At 42.7% G+C, this 18,114-nt stretch overlaps 1 protein-coding gene across 1 annotated transcript in view; it reads left to right on the top strand.

Annotated features, from left to right (window-relative positions):
• The window catches only part of hmgcll1 (3-hydroxymethyl-3-methylglutaryl-CoA lyase like 1), a 121,291-nt gene extending 103,518 nt beyond the window's left edge, over positions 1-17,773 (top strand). Inside the window, exons 8-9 of the mRNA XM_080193240.1 lie at positions 9,975-10,100; positions 16,292-17,773. Coding sequence (XP_080049366.1) covers positions 9,975-10,100; positions 16,292-16,393 — 228 coding nt within the window. The 3' untranslated portion in view covers positions 16,394-17,773. The remainder of the gene's footprint in view (positions 1-9,974; positions 10,101-16,291) is intronic.
• The last annotated feature ends 341 nt before the right edge of the window (positions 17,774-18,114 follow it).

The following is an 18,114-nucleotide window of genomic DNA, read 5'->3' on the forward strand; positions in this document are numbered from 1 at the left end:
TATCAAATAAATCGGTTGGACTAAAACCTGGTGTTGTCAGACTTTTTACTGTGTTTACCCCAGTCCAACGCTGGCATATCCACATCATAACTGTTAGGCATCCATGCAGTGGCTGCGAACCCTGCAGCCCTGGCTTCCTGATGGCCCTGATCCAGGTTAAATTTGATGCATTGCCCAGTTTGGGCATCAGGGCTTCTGTGACCTACTGACACAGGAGTGCACAGAAGTGCCAGGTCTTGCAACAGGTTACACAGGTCTGTGGAGATATCAGCAGCACACAATATCTGACATCTGTTCAAATGACGCTCGTGCATGGAACTGGTGGGGTCTCTGCTCCCTCCTTCTCCTGTGTGCCCCCCTGGATGAATGTTGGCCACCTCTTGTCTCTGGTGGCCGTCTCCCTTTAATCCTGCAAGTGTTAAGGCCTGGACCTCCTGTGCCCGCAATTCTTCCTCCAGCTCCTCCTTCCCAGCTCCAGCAGCAACCTAAAGTACAGCCAGATCGATTGGTTGCATCGCAAAAGCCACCTTGTCACTTTGAAGAGGAAGGGAGGGAGATGGAGAGGAACACACGTAGAGGTTAAGGAATGCTTCTTGCTCCAGCGTATCAAGAGTCACAGCCCCTCCATTCCCCCAGGCACACACTCCCCACAATCACAGCCCCCCCAATTCCCCCAGCCACATGCTCCCCACAATCACAGCCCCCCCAATTCCCCCAGCCACATGCTCCCCACCATCACAGCCCCCCCAATTCCCCCAGCCACATGCTCCCCACAATCACAGCCCCCCCAATTCCCCCAGCCACATGCTCCCCACCATCACAGCCCCCCCAATTCCCCCAGGCACACACTCCCCACAATCACAGCCCCCCCAGTTCCCCCAGCCACATGCTCCCCACAATCACAGCCCCCCCAGTTCCCCCAGCCACATGCTCCCCACCATCACAGCCCCCCCAATTCCCCCAGCCACATGCTCCCCACAATCACAGCCCCCCTATTTTCCCAGCCACACACTTCCCTCAATCATAGCACCCCAGCAATTCCCCCAGCCACATGCTCCCCACAGTCACAGCCCCCTAATTATCCCAGCCACATGCTCCCCATAATCACAGCTCCTTGCAAAGTTATGAGGCCGCAGCAGCGCAATTTGCAAGGACTCGGTGCATATCCTTCAGCTGGATGTGTGCTGAATGCACTAGGACCCAGTAGCACCGCAAGACCCAAGGTCAGTGCTGAGACCCGGATCCGTGCTGCAAGTCAGACATTGGAGACTCTGCTGAGCAACAGCCACTCCACCCCCCCCCCGTGCACTCGCAGAGCCGCCACCGACCCAAGAAAGAAAATGGCCGCAACCAAAGGACACCCGTGAGGAGCAGCAGAGAGCCTTTGGACGCTACACACTTACCTCCTCACTAACCCTCACTGATGGAGAGCCTGAATCAGAAATTAATGGAGCATGTCTGTTTCGCGCCGATCCTGGATAGGCGAACGCGGTGGTAAAGGGGGAAGTGCTGGTAAAGGTGAGCGTGCACCCCATTAATTCCATCTAAATGCATTTGAATGCCTGTGCTGGGCTCGGTCCCGAACCTGGCCATTTTTGGGCCTTGGTAATGGGGCAACAAGCGCTGTGGCGGGTGTGGATCACGCTACTCACCTCATGCCTGACTTTTACCAAGTTTTCGTGCCTGAAAACGGGCGCAACTTGATGGTAAAATCAGGTCCAACAGGTCTGCCAGCATCTGTGGATAGAAACAGAACTAACATTTTGGATCTAAACGATCCTTTTGCCCTTATTAATTAACTTATCAATTAATTGAATTTTGATTTCCATAACTACTAAGTAGGATTTGAGCTATTATTGGCTTTAAGGTAATAATCCGGGCTTCAGGATTACGAGCCCAGTAGTATTACCATTATGCTACTACCTCACAGGTTCTAAGATCTGTGACATAGCTACGGTGACCATTGCTACTATTTCCAGTTTTCAGATTAAGTTGGAGCTGCGTTGCTGACTCCGTCCTCTCATTAGGATAGGTCAGACAAACTGCTAATCAAAGCTGTTACCAGGCCCCTGCCTATGCTATAGCGTCATGCAAGGTTCAACAAAAAGGAACATTCTGTCTCCCCAGGCTTTGAATATAAGTTGGAAATCCTCAGGACAAGATATTCATTCTCCTATGTTTCTCATCATCCTAGGTAGCAGGATCATCTGGCTTTAATAAACATTCTTCAAATGCCTGAAACTTACAACTTACAACAAGTCTGAGTAAATATATTTTACCCTAAACCAAATGCTTAAAAGTAATTTCTGCTTCCAATTCCTGTGGAAAAATGGTCAGAAGGTTCTTAAATCTGAGAAGGGTAATTTGCAGTCAAAAAAAACTGAAGTATTTGTGCCTTTATTCTCATTACATACATGCACTTGTCTCCTCTTATTGATTAAAAGAACTTATTTTCGAACTCCAGCAGCAAAACACTTATTGCAACTGAGATTACTTAGCATGATGTTCAGTGTGCTATACTACAGCAGTGTATGTGGATGAGCAAACGGTTAAAAGATCCTAAAACTAACCACAGGTTTGGGGAGATCTTGATCCTTGTCCTCCTGCAATCCCTCCTTGAGGTATAAACCCAGAATGTCCAAAATGCTTTCATGATGAGTCAATAGGTGCAGTGAGCCTTTTCCTGTTGTGCAGCCATTTGAGAAAGGAACATCTATTAGAGTGAAGAATATGAAAGTAGATGCACATCAGCCAACTGCTGAACTCAGCACCACTTTTTGAAGAAGAGTCATATTAGACTTGAGACGTTAACTCTCCTTCACTCTCCACAGATGCTGCCAGACCTCCTGAGATTTTCCAGAACTTTCTGATTTTATTTCAGCACCACCTTAAATGACTCTGTGAACATGCAACATACTGGCGCTTTGAGCACTGCATTTGATTTTGTTGCTTGCCACATTTAATGGACCACTTGACAGATACATTGGAAGGGCAGAAGCTCATACTACCCTACAAGGGCATGCTAATATATTGGAAACAGTTGTCACAGTGCTATGAATTCTCCTGTTATCAAACTCCACCAAGCTTATGGCATGGTAGCACAGTGGTTAGCACTGCTGCTTCACAGCTCCAGGGACTTGGGTTCGATTCCTGCCTCGGGTCACTGTGTGTGTGGAGTTTGCACATTCTCCATGTGTCTGCGTGGGTTTCCTCCGGGTGCTCTGGTTTCTTCCCACAGTCCAAAGCTGTGCTGGTTAGGTTGATTGGTCATGCTAAAATTGCCCCTTAGTGTCCTGAGATGTGTAGGTTAGAGGGATTAGTGGGTAAATGTGTTGGGATATGGGGGTAGCACCTAGGTGCAGACTTGATGGGCTGAAGGGCCTCTTTCTGCACTGTAGGGTTCTATGAAATGCTATTTGGCATGTTATAAAGAAACCTTGTAAATTCAGTAAAATGTAAGCACATTTAACTTGCTGAAACAAAAGTTGAAATTTTCTCAACAGCTAAGATATCCCCATTGGAGGGCCTGAGAAGACAAACCTGACTCGGTGCAGGTAGGTATAGGACCCTGGACAACATTTTACTCGTGGCAGCCAACAGTCATTCTAATAGAAGTGGCCACTGTGGAGGCTGCAGGTAGAAGGCAAATGAGTCTCCATTTATATGTGCCATGCTAGGGATAGGAAGGTTGGCCTGGAAATCAGGGGAGCACCCTCCACTGGTACTATAGACACATGGCACTCATTGGCACTGCAGGGTCTGTCTATGTGCCATTGAATGCCCAGAAAAAAGGCCCCCCCCCCCACCCACCCACCCACCCACACACACTCAAGTCTCGCAAACCACTGAGAAGCTGTCAGGCTCTCTCTGCAAGAGATCATTTACCTTGAGTGTTCACAACTCATTTTAAGTGGAGGGATACATCACAGCCCTTCCTTCATCCAGCATTCATTCTATCACTTATCATTATAAAGGGATTGAAGTGGGATCCCAGGCTGATCTGGTGATGTTAGCAAATGGCACAAGGTAGGATACAAGTATATGATAAATGTCACACAACCCAGTGCGTCCACCCAGAGCCACCAAATGCTTACACCAAATCATTCTTACAGTTCCAGTAATCTTTTCTGAATTGTTCATTGTATTGTCTTGTCCAATTAATCTGAAAAATATCTTCTTTTTCTTCAGCGATCACTCACTAACAAGTATAATTGTCCACCTCAGAAACTCAAGTGTTACTGGTCATGTGTTCTGTGGGTCTTTGCATGGCTGATGAACCTGATCCTAGAGCTACATCTTCAACCAGACAATTGGCAGCTATTACTGGGAAGTGGATTTGATTCATGGACTCTAGATCATTGGTGTTCCTTTTCCAAGCTCCTTTTCTGGGCCTCCTCTTGTCATCAGATGTCCTTGAAGAATTGTCTCTCTTCAATCAGGATGTTCCTCCAATCGGTCTCTTTGGAGCAAAGGTCTCCCGGGCATTGAAGTCTGTGTTGCATTTCTTGAGGTAAGCCTTCACGGTGCCTTTGAAGCTTCCTTCTTCCTCCTCTTTTTAGGAGCTTCCCTTGAGATGAGCAAAAAAGGATTTGCTTTGGCAGTCAGGACTCTGGCATCCTAAGCACATGGCCAGCACAATGAAGTTGGTTTTGAATATCATGGTCTCGATGCTGGTGCTCTTGGTTCCTTCAAAGGCACTAATGTTAGTACATCTGTCATCCCAGCTGATGCCGAGAAACCAGACAGTGTTGATGGTACCTCTCTAGGACCTTGAGGTATGTAGGGGTCTGTATATAGTCCCAGTTTCTGAGCCATATAGAAGATTCAGTTTCAATGACTTATTGGCATGGATCGGTATCTATCGGCATTCTGGTGACAACTCCATTGAATCAAGGACCAAGACTGTGACACTAGGTCATTAACCCGAAATGTTAAGTCTGTTTACCTATCCAAAGATGCTGCTTGATCTGATGAGTATTTCAAGCATTTTCTGTTTCGTTTTACACTTGCAGCATCTGCAGTATTTAGCTTTTCACTTATGATAAGATTGGTTTATTTGTAAATACTTATGACAGAATAGGGAATAACAGAAAAACAAATATTGCAACATCATGCGAGTAGTAAGTGTATTTTACAGATTTATTGTGTGCCCTTTGAGCTAGGGCAGCAGTCACAGACTACAGGCCAAAGATTGTGAAAGCCCTGTCCACGCTATCTTGAAATGTCATCTCTGCAAATAACGGTGGTGTTGGAGAATTACTCTGATGTGTGTAGTAGTATTGCTTTGGACAGTGAGGTGTTTTCCCCTGTTGAGGTGTCTATATTCAGGAATGCATTAGTGAAAGAAGCTCATCCTCTACAAAGTTAAATCTTGTTTTGAGTTTAAGAAGCTATAGGAAATTCAGAGCAATTTCTCATTTCCTGACATGTAGGTTAAGAATTGTGTTGAGATATTCGTCTGTGCAAAAATGTGAGTGAATGGATTTATGGTAACCTTTTCTTTCCCTGGTCAATTGTAACACCATAAAAACCCAATCAATTAGATTTAAACAAGGGTTGCCTGACGAGTGATCTCTTTCTTTTGTTACTGATATCACCTTTGTCAATATCAATATTTTAATTTTATCTATGCATATTAGAAAAATATTCCAACATGGTGGCACAGTGGTTAGCACTGCTGCCTCACAGTGTCAGGGACCCGCGTTCAATTCCAGCTATGGGTCACTGCCTGTGTGGAGTTTGCACATTCTCCCCGTGCTGCACTGGTGCTCCAAATTCCTCTAACAGTCCAAAGATTAGGTTAGGTTGATTGGCTGTGTTTTGACCTAGAGCATCCTGACCTTTAGTATCGGGGGATTAACAGAATAAATATGCGTAGTAACGGGGATAGGCTTGGGTGGAATTGTTGGCAGTGTAGCCTCAATGGGCCAAATGGCCTCCTTCTGCACTGTATGGATTCTGTGAAAATATCTTTAAAGCTTTTTAGTATTAGGTACATTTCTGTCCATGATCTCAAGAAAATGCATTGTTCAGCACTGGAAGATGATAAATAGAGAAGACCAGCTCACTCTAGCTGGTGAAGAGAGATACATAATGGGGAGAGTTGATGAAGGTAATGTAGTTGATCGGTTTATGAACTTTCAAGAAGCGTTTAATCAAGTACCACATAATAGGCTTGTTAGCAAAGAGTGAAGACCATGGAATTAATGGAAAAGTGGCAGCCGGGATATGAAATTGGCGAAGGAACAAAAAGCAGAATGTAATTAATGGTGAATGGCTTTTTCCAGACTGCAGCCAAGTAACAGTGGTGTCCCCTGGGATTATTAAGACTGCAGCACTTATTGACTCATATCAATAGCCTGGATGTGGGAACAGGGAAACATTATTTAAAAGTTTGCAGATGACACCCAGGCTTGGAATGATAGTTGCAGACGGTCAGGGGAGATAAACTGACCGGTGAAATAGGTAAACGTATGGCAGTTGCAACAAAATGCAGAAAAGTTTGAAATTACTGCATTTTGGGAGGAAAAATGAAAAGAGGCAATATGAATTAAATGTATAATTTTAAGGGCGATGCATGAATAGAAAAACTTGCATGTTCACATTGACAAATCATTGAAAGTGATTAGCACTGCTGCCTCACAGCATCAGGGATCTAGTTTCAATTCCGACCTTGGGTGCCTGCGTGGGTTTCCTCCTGATGCTCTGGCTTTCTCCTACAGTCCAAAGATGTGTGAGTTAGGTTGATTGACCATGCTAAATTGATGCTTAGTGTCAGGGGATTAGAGGGTAAATATGGGGGGGTACAGGGATAGAATTGTTGTTGGTGTAGGCTTGATAGACTAAATGGCCTCTTTCTGCACTGTAGGGATTCTATGATCTATGACAAGTTGATAAAGCTGTTAAAAAAAACAAACAGGTTCCTGGCCAAATCAATATTTGTTGCTCGTTGCTAATTGCCCTTGAGAAGGTGCTGATGAGCCACCTTTATGATCTGCTGCAATAGTGAATATAGTGAAATATAGTTTCACTAATATAGTGAAAGAACAGTGATTCAAAAAATTGTCCCTTAGTATCTCAAGAAGTGTAGGTTTGGGGAATTATCGGGGTAAATATGTGGGGTTATAGGGATAGGGCCTGGGTGAGATGCTCTGTCAAAGAGTCAGTACAGATGCGACAGGCCAAATGGCCTCCTTCTGCACTGTAGTTACTGTATGTTTTGATTTTATTTAAATAGTAGACTGTTCACCTTTCTTTTGTAATCATCTTTGATGTGGCACCTTATTAACACCTTACCAGATGGTACACATTGTTGCTAATGTGTCAGTGGTGGAGGGAATAATTGTTTACGGATGGTAATGGCTGGGATGTCAATCAAGTGGGCTGCTTTGTCCTGGATGGTGTTAATCTTCTTGAATGTTGCTGGAGCTGCACTCATTGAGGCAAGTGGAGAGTATTCCATCACACTTGTGCCTTATAGATGGTGGAAAGGCTTTGGGGAGTCAGGAAGTGAGTTATTCAAAACAGAATTCCCAACCTCTAACCTGCTCTTATAGCCACTTTGACTAGTCCAGGTCAGTTTCTGGTCAATGGTAATGCCCAGAATAGTTGAAAGTCAAGGAGCAATGGTTAGATTCTCTCTTGCTGGAGATGATCATTGCCTGGCATGTGTGTGTGGCATGAATGTTAGTTGCCACTCATCAGCCCAAGCCAGGATATTGTCCAGGTCTTGTTGCATTTGGACATGGATTGCACGGAGTCACATATGGTGCTGAAAGCTGTGCAATCATCAGGGAATATTCCCACTTCTTCCCTTATGATGGAAGGAAGATCATTGATGAAATAGGTGAAGATGGTTGGGTCTCAGACATTACCCTGAGGAACATTTGCAGGGATGTCCTGGAACTGGGAATGTTGACCGCCAACCACCACAACTATCTTCTTTTGTGCCAGGTATGACTTCAGCCAGTGGAGAACTTTCCTCCTGATTCCCATTGACTCCAGTTTTGCAAGGATTTTTTGATGCTACACTTGGTCAAATGCTGCCTTGATGTCAAGGGCACTCAGTAGAATCTCACCTCTGGAGTTCAGCCCTTTTTGTCCATGTGTGACCCAAGGTTGTAATGAGGTCAGGATTTGAGTACCCCTCATGGAACCCAAACTGAACCTCCGTGAACAGGTTATTGCTAAGCAAGTGCTGCTTGATAGCACCATTGGCGATACTTTCTATCTATTAAAATCTTGCAAAAGTAGAACGCAATGTAATGAAAATAAAAAAAAGCTGCTTTGGAATCGTATAAGATGAAGCTTGCAGTTAATTAACACTGCCATCTGCTGTTTCAGCATCACACATGCATCAATTCAAAATGTCATTGAGTTCCCAATTCCTTCCAAGCCTGTAGCAAACACTCACGACTTAATGGCAGGTGAGCAGTTCTCGTTTGGTTCAATCTACAAGTTGCATGTTATTATGCTGGTGAAAATCATTTAAATAATTGATCAATTAACTAGAATTATGAAAACAAACAGTGACAGCCTTATGTTAAATTCATATTTATGACATCCCATATGTGTTGCAGAGCGCAAATTTGAACATTAATGACATTATTCGCACTTTTTTTGGTTTCCAAAATTTGATCTGTTGAACATTTTATTTGCAAGATTTAACTCCATTGGAAGAAGCTGGGTTGTTTCAATTTGATCAAAGAATGTTAAGGGGAGATTTAGAAGTCTCAAGATTACCACAGGTTTTAAAAGAATTGATAAGAAGTGGCAATGCAAACTTGTGCTAACCTGGCAGGGCCAACCTATGCCAGGGTATGTACCTCTCCTCTATGGAGCTATACTTGCCTTGGCACTCCCGATGGGATTGCTTTGATTGTTTCCTGTCTTCACAAACCTGTTGCAATGATGTCACGTCAACGAGGTGTAAATATTAAGTGAGAGAGGATCATGTGGTGGGGCACTCATTAATTACATTAAAATACATTACATGAGGTTCTCGCCTTTTGTGGGTAGGAACCTTATCACCTCAATGATGAGGAGCTGGGACAATTGGGTAAAACAATCTTGCTAATGAGAACTGTGTTTCCTGACTCTCATGATATTTTGCGTCCTCGTCACCATTCTTGCTGATGGCTAGTGTGGATGCACCCCCAGTAGAATATCCTACTAGTTTCAAATCAACAATCTTCCAGTTTCTGCTCCCTCAAGAGTCAAACTGTGATTATGCCGCATCCATATTCCACACATGATCAGTGATGGCATTAGGGTTTTTCTCTGATCAAAGTGCAGGCTGTCTAATTATCGATTAATTTGGTTGTCTCTAAGTGAGTTGCAAACCACAAGCCACATGTACCTCTCAGCTAACATCTGGATAAGTCAAAACCAGAGAACTCATTCTAAGCTCCATCCATCTCCATAGCAATATACCATGTTCTGGGCTGTCCTCAAATTAAGCTTTAGGTTAATTATCACTGATGTGTTATTTATTTATACGGGTGCCACGATGGCACAGTGGTAAGCACTGTTGCCTCACAGTGCCAGGGACCCGGGTTCGATTCCCAGCTCAGGTCACTGTCTGTGCGGAGTTTGCACATTCTCCCGTGTCTGCATAGGTTTCCTCCCACAGTCCGAAAGATCTGCTTGTTAGGTACATTGGCCATGCTAAATTCTCCCTCGGTGTATCCGAACAGGTGCTGGAATGTGGCAACTAGGCGATTTTCACAGTAAATGTAATTCTACTTGTGACTAATAAATAAACTTTAAACTCTTTATTCCTTGATCTGATGAAGTAAATTGGTTTTACAATCTATCAAGGTTTACTGAATGCTTTGAAAGTAATTTAGCGCTATCTCTCAACAGAAAACATTTCTCTGCGCTGGCTTGCTCTTGCAAGGATGACAGACATGGTGCCAGACATAAAAAGTCAAAGTAGAACAACAATATACGTTAAATTCTGTTCTTTTACACAGATGGGGATTAGCGTAGTGGATTGCTCTGTTGCTGGGCTAGGTGGTTGCCCATATGCTAATGGTGCTTCTGGAAACGTTTCAACAGAAGATGTTGTGTATATGCTGAGTGGCTTGGGTATTCGCACGGTGAGTTAATTTACAAATTAGTCCTGAATAATATTTCTTAAATAAACTTCTCTTGGACTTCCTAAGATATGTAAACAGTGCAAAATGTGTTTTTATAAGGTTTTAAGGATACATATCTAAGAAACAAAACTCTTCAATGGTTCAGGAGATACAGCTTCCTGATATTTTTCATGGGAAGGCCAGTGTCCTTTGGTATAATTATCAGGATAAAGGAAATGGAGAGTTAGCACACTAGCAGATTAGCGAATGTGTTATATGTTGGGTGCAATCAGTATAACTAGGTGAAAAAGACAAAACATTAAACCCAAGAAGTAAGTTCAGGCAACTACAAGTGCTGATAAAGGGTCTAATGCTTGTCTGAAGCACCCTCCCAAACCACCAGACCCAGATCACGTTGTCCTGAGACTAGGAATTGTAAAGAACTTTATTGAATGTGGAGCTAGGAGAAACCGATCACCCCATGACAGCTGATTCTGCATCCCTTTGTTCTCCCTCCCTTTGTTCTGAGCCCCGACTCTTGATTTCCCTCCACTGATCCAAGATCTCCAGTATACTCAGTTGGGATCCCCCATCTCTGACCATCATGATTGCCAGACCTGGTGTTCATCGCTTCTGACCTGAGTTCTGACAACCAGCCACACAATCTCACACCCCCAACCATCTACCTCCCAGACTCAAGTTTCTACATTGTGTCCATTATAAACCAGGGGAATATGAGCCCTACCGTTTAGGCTCAGGGTAAAGACTCTGAGTTCTGTAAATTTGAAATGCAGCTGCAATATTATAAGGTACTAGGCAGATGAGCTTCGATGAATGTTTTCTTCATTGTATTTTCTTATTACAAACTTAAATGCTATGCTACCTCACCTTTAGCGGTGTCAAGTTGCAGATCACACGAAATTTTCACCATTAAATTCACAATTATCTATTAAGATGCCCAAAGTCAGGCATTATGATACCTTTCACAGCAGTTTCATGCTGTAACTAGCAACAACATTAAATGATGATCTTCATAGAATAGCTATAAGCAGACCCTAACTCAATGGTACAGACAAAACATTGAGCTACCATTTTAATTATACTATGACATAATGGAATTGTTGTTCAATGCCTCATTGCCTGTTTGATTTAAAATATTTGAGCTTGAAACAATTGATATTTAGAACTTACCACGTTACAAGTTTAATTTGCACCGGTGAGTTTCAAATTTCTCTGTTCCAACAGGAAACCTCAACATCAGAAATCTGGGCAATCAGTAAACATGATTTTCTGAACATTGTCCCTTATCTTGGTTCCTCTAAGGCTATAATATACCATTTGATATGTAATCTTATCACTATGGCTACAAAGGAAACTGGCTTTTAGTAGCTAATTGCACTTTACCCATTCTTCTCCTTCTTGAGATCACTGCCTGCAGACAGGCCGAACCTACAGCACCACAACCTCTACCGCATGAAGGACAAGGGGATGGATTCCAAATCCACCCCAAGCCAGAACAGGGCTTGAACCCTGCTAGCACCAGTCTGATCCACAGTATCTGTCTGGCCAACTGAGTCCCCAAGTAGTTAGGGTTGCTGTAGCAAAATGCACTTTTGCATGCTGTAGTCTGGAACTATGAATAGTGACTCACCTGATGAAGGAGTCATAGAGGTTTACAGGATGGAAACAGGCCTTTTGACCCAACTTGTCCATGTTGCTTTCTGGCAGCTTGTTCCAGACGCTCACCACCCTCTGTGTGAAAAAGATGCCCTTCTGGACACTTCTGTCTCTCTTCCTTCTCACCTTAACCTATGCCCTCTCGTTTTAGACTCCCCTACCTTTGGGAAAAGATATTGGCTATCTAGCTGATCTGTGCCCCTCATTATTTTATAGATCTCTGTAAGATCACCCCTCAGCTTTCTACGTTGCAGAGAAAAAGGTCCCAGTCTATCCAGCCTTACTTATAACTCAATCCATCAAGTCCCAGTAACATCCACGTAAATCTTTTCTGCACTTTTTTCTAGTTTAATAATATCCTTTCTGGGGGACCAGAACTGTACACAATATTCCAAGTGTGGCTTTACCAATGTCTTGTACAACTTCAACAAGACATTCCAACTCCTGTATTCAATGCTCTGACCAATGAAACCAAGCATGCTGAATGCCTTCTTCACCACTCTGTCCACCTGTCACTCCACTTTCAAGGAGCTATGAACATGTACCCCTCGACCTCTTTATTCTGTAACTCTCCCCAACACTCTACTATTAACTGCATACTCCTGCCCTGGTTCAATCTACCAAAATGCATCATCTCGCATTTGTCTAAATTAAGCTCCCATATACCATTCGTCAGCCCACTGGCCCAATTGGTCAAGATCCCGTTGCAATCGGAGATAACTTTCTTCACTGTCCACTATGCCACCAATCTTTGTATCGTCTGCCAACTTACTGACCATGCCTCCTATATTCTCATCCAAATCATTAATATAAATGACAAATAACAGTGGACCCAGCACTGATCCTTGAGGCACACTGCTGGTCACAGACCTCCCGTTTGAAAAACAACTCTCTACAACCACCCTCTGGCTTCTGTCAAGAAGCCAATTTTGTATCCATTTAGCTATCTCACCCTGGATCTCGTGAGATTTAACCTTATGCAACAACCAACCATGTGGTACCTTGTCAAAGGCTTTGCTAAAGTCCATGTAGACAACATCAACTGCACTGCCCTCAACTATCTTCTTTGTTACCCCTTCAAAAAACTCAATCAAATTTGTGAGACATGATTTTCCACTCAAAAGCCATGCTGACTGTCCATAATCAGTTCTTGTATCTTCTAAATGCCTGCAGATCCTGTCTCAAAATACCTTCCGACAATTTACCCACCACAGCTGTGAGGCTCACTGGACTGTAGTTCCCAGGCTTTTCCCTACAACCCTTTTTAAACAAAGGCACAACATTTGTCAGTCTCCAAACTTCAGGCACTTCACCTGTGACTATCGATGATTCAAATATCTCTGCTCGGGGACCTGCAATTTCCTCCTTAGCCTCCCACAATGTCCTGAGATGCACTTCATCAGGTTCCGGGGATTTATTTATCTTGATGAGCTTTAAGATTTCCAGCACCTCTTTCTCTGTAATATGTACACTCCTCAAGACATCACTATTTATTTCCCCAACTTCCCTAACATCTATGCTTTTCTCAACAGTGAATACTGATGAGAAATATTCATCTAGAATCTCACCCATCCCTTGAGGATCTGCACATAGATGACCTTGTTGATCCTTAAGAGGCCCTACTCTCTCCCTTGTTACTCTTTTGCCCTTTATGTATTTGTAGGAGCAGCACTCTGGAAGCTTGTGATACCAAATAAACCTATTGGACTTAACCTGATGTTGTGAGACTTACTGCGCCCACCTCAGTCCAACGTCAGCATCTTCACATCATGAATAGTGATGGGAGAGGCTTCAATTTATTTCCATCACATAGCTGAGCAGGAATCTCTCCCACTGTTACCATTTGTCATTGGCATATGTGGGAAGGATTTACAAGTTGGTAATCAACCTGTTTGGCCACATTATGGTCATTACGTCCTGAAGTGATACTTAAACCCGGAGCTTCTGGCTCAGAGATAGGGATGTGACCCACTGCGCCACAAGGCCTCAACTTTTACCTTTACAAATCAAGAAAAAAAGAGTGTAGTAATTTAATTAAATTTGATCTTTTTTGTACTCGTGAGATCATGAAATAAATGTAAAACAATAGGCTTTCTGGGAAACATTAGCTATACTCGCACTTGCATTAAAATTAAGTCTCAATTCTAATTCTTGTAACTTAATTTAGTATTGGTCATCTATCTCCTATTTATGTCCAGAGCTACAAGTGCAGATGAATAAGAGCAGCTGCTGCAAACCTCTCAAAATACAAGCATATCGTGCTGGTATAACCTCACAATGATTAGACCACTAATATAAATTAACTCCTTGCGGCTGACTCATTGAAAAGAGTTGAATCAAATGTTTTGAGGGTTGGACTCTCTTTCAAGTAAAATATTTACACATGACTCCTTTTCCCCCAATTGTTCTGTTCCATAGCATCTTGTACAATGAAGTTTGATAGATAATCTTCTCTAAGGGCCTCTGCAGGTGAAGCTTTACGACCCATTCCTAGGAAGTGTATGACAGCAGCCAACACTGAAGTTTTCATTTCACCTTCCTCCCTTTGGGCAATCACCTGGGCTTCACTGATGGAGAGGCACATCTGAACCATATTGCATTAGCAAACTCCAGAAAATATCCTTGCAAAATGATAAGGGAATGGGGGAGAAGATTGTTTAAGTCCCAGTATTATGCATTGCTTTTTCTACATAACATTTGGGGTAAGTTTTTCTGTTAACTGCTCTGATGAGTTTCACATGTTCCATCGCATGATGGATGCCTCAAAACAATGTCTTAGCTGCCCCCCCCCCCACCACTATTTTAAACTACTTGTTCGATGAACTTCCTATAAAAATTAAAGTCAAAATGGCAGTGGGTGGAGCTGTTCGCTAATGATTGCACAGTATTCAGCTGCATTTGTAATTCCTCACGTACTGAAGCAGTCCTTACACGCATGCAGCTAAACCTGAATGACACTTACAATCGGTAAATGAGAACTGACTTTCACATCACTGAAGTTTCAGCCAATAGTCATCTCTAACAAGAGAGAATATTAACACCACCACTCCACGTTCAATGGCATTAATCAAATCACAGAATGGTAACTGCACAGAAGACCATTCAGGCCATCATAATTATACCAGATTTCTGTAGCCCTGCAATCTTCATTCGTAGTGCTTATCCAATTTAATTTTGAAAGCCATGATCGAATGGACCTTCACAACACCCAAGCAGTACATTCCAGATTTTAACCAGTCACTGTGTAAAAAATATATTTGCATGTGACAGTTATATCTTTTTCCAATCATCTTAAATCAGTGTCCTCTGGTTCTCAATCTTCTGCCAATTCTTATCTACTGTCTTGACCTCTCATGATTTTGCATACCTCCATCTACTGCAGATATCCATGATGGTATCAGCAGGAACGACCACCGCACAGTCCTTGTGGAGACAAAGTACTGTCTTCACTTTGAGGATAACCTCCATCATACTGTGTGGCACTACCACTGTGTTAAATGGGATAAATTTCAAATAGACCTAGTGACTCAAGACTGGGCAATCATGAGCTACTGTAGGCCACCATCAGTAGCAGAATTGTATTCAATATGTAACCTCAATGCCTGTTGTATCTCCACTTCACCACTTCCACCAAGCCAGGGGATCAACCTTGTTCAGTGAAGAGTGCAAGACCACACCAAGCATACTTAAAAATGAGAGGTCACCCTGGCGAAGCTACAACTTGGGATTATTGCATGCCAAACAGCATAAGCAGCAAGAGATAGACAGAGCTAAGCAATTCCGCAACCAAAGGATTAGATCTAAGCTCTGCAGTCTTGCCACTTCCAGCCATGAATGGTGGTGGACAATTCAACAACTCACTGGAGAAGGAGATTCCACAGATATTCCCATCCTCAATGATGGCAGAACTCAGCACATCAGTGCAAAAGACAAGATTGAAATATTTGCAACAATCCCCAACCAGAAGTGCCAAATGGATGATTCATCTGGGCTTTATCCAGAGGCCCCTATGCATCATAGCCAGTCTTTAGCCAATTTGATTCACTCCACATGATATCAAGAAACAGCTGAAGGCACTGGATGCTGCAAAGATTATGGGCCCTGATAATATTCTGGCAATTGTACTGACAATCTGTGATCCAGAACTAGCCATGCCATGAGTCAACTGTTCCAGTACAGCTACAACTCTGGCACCTACCCCAACAACGTGGAAAATCACCCAGATATATCCTGTCCATAAAAAGCAGAACAAATCCAGCCCAGCCAATTTGTGGGTTTCACTATCAGTCACTAAAGTTAAGCAAATAGCCTGGAATAATGTCCCAGTTCAAGAATATTAACCTTAAATGTTGATCTGTATTGATGTAAATCTGTATTGGTGAAAAATCCCGATTTTCCAATTTCCTTTCTGTTAATATTTCATTACAGTTTAGTTTCCTTATTGATTTTTGTATCTATTCTAAGGTAGAAGATGTGTAAATATTTATTGTTAGTGCCACTTTTAAAGATGTTTTTTCTTTCTTCATTGACTCCAGGGAATAGATTTAAGCAAGTTATTGGAAGCTGATCACTTTATCTGCAAAGCACTGAACAGGAAGACCAATTCAAAAGTAGCTCAGGCCTGTTACAAACCATGATATGGGGCTCAACAGACATTCCAAGCTGCAAGTACTTAAGCCATAATACTTACTGTGATTATTAAACTCAATGTTGCACTGGAGCACTTAAAATAATGTTATGTGCCATGATAAGATACCTCATGTTCTGCACTTTGTGTGAGCAGAGTCAGTTGAAACATGAGTGAATGAACTACACATTTGGTGCCAGCATTTATTGTAATATATTATCTGTCAGTTTAGAGAATAATCAAGGGTCAAAGATAGAGTGGGAAATGTAAATAATAGAGCCTGCACATTTTGTCTCCAATACCACAATTACTCCTCATCAGGATTAACAATACCACATCATCAACCATTAACACAGCAACTGCCTATAGATGAACACACTAGCACACTGAAACCTTTCACTATTGTCAGTCAGAGTTCAGCTTTAACACTAATGCAATACGCCTCAGCCCACAGAGGTTTGATGCAATCAAATTTAGTAACAGAAAGAGCAAAAATATAGCAAATACTGGCTCTGAAGTTAAACCATAAACCATAGTCAGTTGTGGAAGATTCATGCTTGCTGTGGGGACTCATTTGAAGGAAACTCAGTTCAGAGAATCTGAGAACAGGGTTTGATCACATCTATACCTCATATTTTTTGTGGAGGCCATAGAATTTTCATGTCTGAATCTTTTAAATTTTCTACATCACTGATGATTTAAAAGTTGACCACCCGTGGTTTGTGATCACTCTGTTGACACATTTCATTTAGGCCTCAGGAAATGTTCTAGCTTTCACAAGGCCCTGTAGCTGTAGCAGGCATCTAAACAGTTTAAATATTTAAAATCCATTGGACAATGAGTGGGGTGCTCCTCCAAACAAATCTCCAGAGTAGAGTCTGGACCCGGAGTGCCATCTTTGCTGGTAGCCAGCTTGGGAATACAGTCTCCTTTGCTTTGGATTCCTTGGGTCAATTGTCACGCAGTAGCAAAAAACCTTTTTCTTCAGTTGCATTTGAAATTTAGGAGGCTGACCTGATTTCCAATCTATTATCTAGTGCATGACTGCCTCCAGTGTGCAATGCTCTGTGTGGTAACCACAATTTTTAACCTCTTTGATAAGAGCTTACATAAGGCTGGGTGCATCATTGCAATGTGCAGCATGGCCACACATTTACCCAAGTGATTGATATGCTTTTGCACCTTTGACACTACAGCATGACTACAGTGAGGTGAGACCACCCGCTGTTAGGAGCTTGTTGGTTTCCAGGATATAGTAAAAGGTTTCCTGAGTTCCATCACAAACCCTCCACCAGGGAGGGCTTTTAGCATTTCAACATTCGCACTTCTTGCAGTAAGCTTAGGAATGCTATGTGCTGATAGCCGATATGCTGGAAATGATAATGCTTTAATACTTTGAAATTCAGCTCTTTATTGTCCTCTTCTAAGGAAGAAGATCTCATCTCGAATTCTCATTTGTTTGAAAATGTTTTCATGGTTTTGCCCTGCCTGAGCCTGTGACACCCTATATCCCATAAACACCCCCGCCCCCACACTCCTTATAAAATCTTCTATTCTGGCCTCTTACACATTCCCCATTTTAACTACTCCACCGCTGTGGCAATTACTTCAACTGTCAAAGTCATAAGCTCTGGAAATCCCTCCCTAAATCTGTCTGCCTCTCTACCTCTTTCCTCCTTTCAGACACTTCTTAGAACTTGCCTCTTTGTGTCAGTGTTTCAATATCTTATT

Source organism: Carcharhinus amblyrhynchos, chromosome 7 (genome assembly GCF_965287045.1).
Source record: "Carcharhinus amblyrhynchos chromosome 7, sCarAmb.v2.hapA, whole genome shotgun sequence".
NCBI lineage: Eukaryota > Metazoa > Chordata > Chondrichthyes > Carcharhiniformes > Carcharhinidae > Carcharhinus > Carcharhinus amblyrhynchos.